Genomic DNA, 4,562 nt, shown 5'->3' with positions numbered 1-4,562 from the left:
TTTCCCCAGCAGGAACTGATAAGTAATACTTGCACAATCTTGTGAAATTATTTTCCTTTCCACTCCCCTGTTCTCCGCGTACTCAAGAACAACATGGCAGCCATTGGGCCATAAGTATTTACTCAACAATTGCCCGTGTCCTTAGGAGCCTCTCTGGCACACTCCAAACTGGCCCCAGGAAGGATCTTATTGCTTTTCCAAAACACTGGGGATCATCAATTAGACACCAGAGTTAGAAACTGCCTCCGTCATCCAATTGAAAACAAACAGCTATCTGGTGAGGAAAGAGATTTATTTCCCACTGCACCCTTGGTATTGAGGTCTGTTTCAGAACTTTGTACCTCCTAAGACTATTGAGACCCATGCTGAGTAAACAAGGCTGAATTTTAAAATACGTCAATTTTTGAACCCTAAACTTGTCAAGGCAATATCAACCTCACATAACTTGAAAATAAAAACTCATCAGAGTATATCAACTTCTGTTTTGGAAATGACGTTCAAATTAGAGGTGAAAAATGGGAGAAAGATGAGCAACAGAATGAGAACAGGACAGCTGGAGCATTGAGCCCCACGAGGGCTCTGAGTCCATGTTCCCTCTTCCTGCCCCATCTGAAATTCATGAGCACATAGGAGCCTGCTGACCATATGTATCTGCATTTAATACCACATTTGAACAGTATTTCTCACTGGGAGAAATACTTCCTTGGTGAATTTCCTTCCTATGGACTGTCCTCGGGGAGTTTACAGATTGCAAGAAAGAAGCAAACCTGTAATTTAGTTAAGATACTGAATATGTGGAATATATCGGGACTAACAATAAAAGACAAAAATTTAGGATGTTGTTGGTTAGTGCTAAAAGTTATACTGTTGGACTTAATTGTGAAGATCCTGTTCAAACATAATCCAGTACATTGGCAGTGACTTTCGCGTCCAATTCCATTATCTCTCATCATGTAATTTTGGAAAAGCAGCTTAATCGGAAACATCTTGGACTGGACAAGGCACGGTTTCTGAAATCAGACAGATCTGGGTTTAACCCTGGCTCTACTGTTTAAATAGATAGTGACCTTGGGCATGTTAATTAACTTATCTGATCAGTTTCCTTGTTTTGTCACATGGAATTACCTTCCCTCATATGGCTTTGTGAAAAATAAATAAGATGATGTGTGTAAAATGCCTTCCTCTTCTTCTTTTTTTCTTTTTTCAGCTTTAAAAGAATGAATTATACTCGCTCTCTACTTGGCTAATGATCTATTATGAAGATTAGTCAAGATTAGTTAATGCCTAGAAACCAGTTACAGTGAGTAAACAAGTTAGTTTATAATAAAACTATGATTATTAAAAATTAAGAAAAGCAATGCCATTTGCAGCAACATGGCTGGACCTAGAGATTTCATACAAAGTGAAACGAGTCAGATAGTGAAGGACAAATATCATATGATATCACTTATATGTGGAACTTGAAAAAAAAATGATACAAAGTACTTATTTACAAAGCAGAAATAGACTCACAGACCCAGAAAGCGAATTTATGGCTACCAAAGAGGAAAGGGAGTGGGAGGGATAAATTAGGGATTTGGGATTAACATATACACACTGTTGCTGCTGCTGCTGCTGCTGCTAAGTCGCTTCAGTCGTGTCCGACTCTGTGCGACCCCATAGGCAGCAGCCCATCAGGCTCCCCTGTCCCTGGGATTCTCCAGGCAAGAACACTGGAGGGGGTTGCCATTTCCATCTCCAATGCATGAAAGTGAAAAGTGAAAGTGAAGTCGCTCAGTCGTGTCTGACTCAGCGACCCCATGGACTAAAGCCTACCGGGCTCCTCTGCCTGTGGGATTTTTCAGGCAAGAGTACTGGAGTGGGTTTCCATTGCCTTCTCTGATATACACACTACTATATATAAAATGGGCAGACAACAAGGACCTACTGTAGAGCCCAGAGAACTATACTTAATTATCTTATAATAACCTCTAAGGGTAAAAGAATCTGAAAAAGAATATGTATATATTTGGATAAATGTCTATATCTGAACCACTCTGCAATATACCTGAAACTAACACAAGATTGTAAATCAAATATACTTCAATACAAGAGTGAAATAGTGCAAATGCCCAGGTGTCTGAGAGTGTCTGGGATTCACATATCAGTGCTGACCTATGAGTCCTAAGCAAGTTATTCTTTTGAGCATCAGTGTCCCCCCAAAAACAGTGTGCGGCTTGGGGAAGCAGTAGGTTTGCCTGTCACTGTATAAAGACCAAAGTCCTCCCCAACTGGCACAATTTTGATTCAACCAGTGACTAATTCTGTGGTGTGCTTAAGGTGTTTTTATAAGGAAGCATTTCAGGACAAGTAAGATTTATCTAAGAGTGGCTTTTGTAACATCTTCTTTTAGCTACTAGATAACAACAAACATTCTGATTTCTGTGGGTTTAGGACGGTATGTGAGTGCACATATTGAAATACAATGACTTCAGTGGTCTACTTCATGAAACATATATGTTAGCAAATTAAAACTCTGATTTGACCTTGTCCAATAGAGAGTCTTAACTATCCGGTGCAGCGGTCTCCAGGTGCCAATGAAAGAATATGTGTATATTTGCATTTGGGGAAGGGGGAATTCTATTTGCAGTGAATTCCACAAACATTTTGAAGTCGGAAAAGCTTAAAAAAAACCCAAACTCAATGTTATCTTTTCACTAATACAGTTGTAGGTGTCTCAATGTTTTTGTAAGTAGAATCCAAGGAATTTTGTTGAGTGTTTCTTCCTCTTGTCCTAAAGGAACAAGACTATAACCATTTTTCACACAATAAAGATGAATATTTCAAAGGGTTTCCCTTCAGAACTAAAGCCTGCAGCAATATCAACTTCTAGGATAAACGAGGACCCTTTTATTTCTAATTGAGAGGTGCATTCTTCATTACGAAGCAAGAAGCTTGGAGCTACCTTGCTATGCTGTCTCCCCAGGCCACACCTAGGACACTCCCACACTGAGCCTCCATAATGTGAAGCTCCAATGTGGGTTCTGTTTATATAAAATTCTTTGTTTTTTTTTTCCTGGAAACATAACATAGTGCCAGGAACTTTGACTATTTCTAAAGCTTACAGTTGGTTTTGCCTGCGCCTTGGTTGGTGTGCCATGGCGCCCGTTTGGCCGGCAGCAAGGGGGCGGACAGGGGGGTTGGGTACGCGTGGAGGAGTTTCACCGGTTGAATTCAGAAATAAGAATGTGAAACAAAAAACGTGGCGGCCTAATCATCTGCAAGCCTTAGCGGGGAGCGTTCGCGAAGGACAAGGCTTTGCATTTCGAAGAAAACTCAAGATTCAGCAAACTTATAAGAAATTACTCCGGAAGGGAAAGAAGTCTCAAACCCCAAGTGAATCCCCCTTCACAGATTGGTATCCTGATCATCTGAAACATCTTTATTTAGCTGAAGAGGAAAGACTCAGGAAGCAGCTTAGAAAAGCTGACCAGCCTCTGTCAGAAGAACAAGTTGATCAGCCTTTGCCAGAAGACCAAGGTAGCAATGACCAGGCTTTGTCTGAAGAACACTGTAGCATTGAGCAGCCTCAGCCAGAAGAACCGTGTAGCATAAGAATAAACTCCATTAATATTCCAAAGAAAAATAAAAAGAAAACATCAAATCAAAAAGCACAGGAAGAATATGAGCAGATACAAGCTAAGCGTGCTGCTAAGAAACAAGAATTTGAGAAGAGAAAACAAGAGAGAGAAGAAGCTCAAAGGCTCTACAAAAAGAAGAAAATGGAAGTGTTCAAAACACTGAGCAAAAAGACTAAAAAGGGGCAACCATACTTGAATTTACAAATGGAGTATCTTCTAAAAAAAATACAAGAAAAGAATTAAGTCAGATGTTGCCTGACTAATCAACCTTTAAAATATATGCTTACTATTGAGTTCTTTTGTATATGGAGTGTCCCTCCTAACATTTAACTAAATTTGTCAACATAAACTGAATGGCTAAGCTATATTAAATATAAGATATCCAAATATTTTTGTTTTTATAGAAGAAAATTATATATATATATATATATATGCTTTACATTATATATATGATTTGATTTTTATTTATTTGCCACTGAAGGAAGGTTGCCCTTAAGAATTGAAAGAACCTGCTATTTGCGCAACAGATTCAAGCATGTGATAATTTTGTACTGTATGAAATTCAGATGAGATAAAGTGTTTTGAAAGTAAAAAAAAAATAAATAAAGCTTACAGTTATCAAAATGCACACATATCTCACAATTAACAGCATTTTGTTAAATAGCATTTAAAATCTTATCCTTACTAGCGCTTTAAATTCCTTCCAGGTTTATGCGGTTAAAGAATGGACAAATTTTTGCTTAATAATAACCTGAAAATGCAAGATTTTGCCAGTTTTACTAAAACACTTAATTTTTTTTTTCTACCACGACATCACCATTGTTAACTGAAATGAAAGGCTTGAGAACTCAGTTTGAGTCCTTCATACTGTCAAAAAGAGACACACACTAAGCTTTCAGGCATTTTAAACGTTATTCTTAACTTTTTATTGCTTGCATAAGA

At 38.2% G+C, this 4,562-nt stretch overlaps 1 protein-coding gene across 1 annotated transcript; it reads left to right on the top strand.

Moving 5' to 3' along the window:
* Positions 3,116–4,166, top strand: LOC102179113 (thyroid transcription factor 1-associated protein 26). The gene has a single exon (XM_005689209.3). It carries the CDS (start codon positions 3,138–3,140, stop codon positions 3,861–3,863), a length of 726 nt encoding a protein of 241 aa, XP_005689266.2. The 5' UTR covers positions 3,116–3,137; the 3' UTR covers positions 3,864–4,166.

Source organism: Capra hircus, chromosome 14 (assembly GCF_001704415.2).
Source record: "Capra hircus breed San Clemente chromosome 14, ASM170441v1, whole genome shotgun sequence".
Taxonomy (NCBI): Eukaryota; Metazoa; Chordata; class Mammalia; order Artiodactyla; family Bovidae; genus Capra; species Capra hircus.
The sequence above is the reverse complement of the archived record's forward strand: the minus strand, read 5'-3'. Positions and strand labels throughout refer to the sequence as shown.

Bases quoted from the DNA above. Each gene is read 5' to 3' on its own strand.
- LOC102179113 (XM_005689209.3), top strand. From the start codon at position 3,138: ATGGCGCCCGTTTGGCCGGCAGCAAGGGGGCGGACAGGGGGGTTGGGT.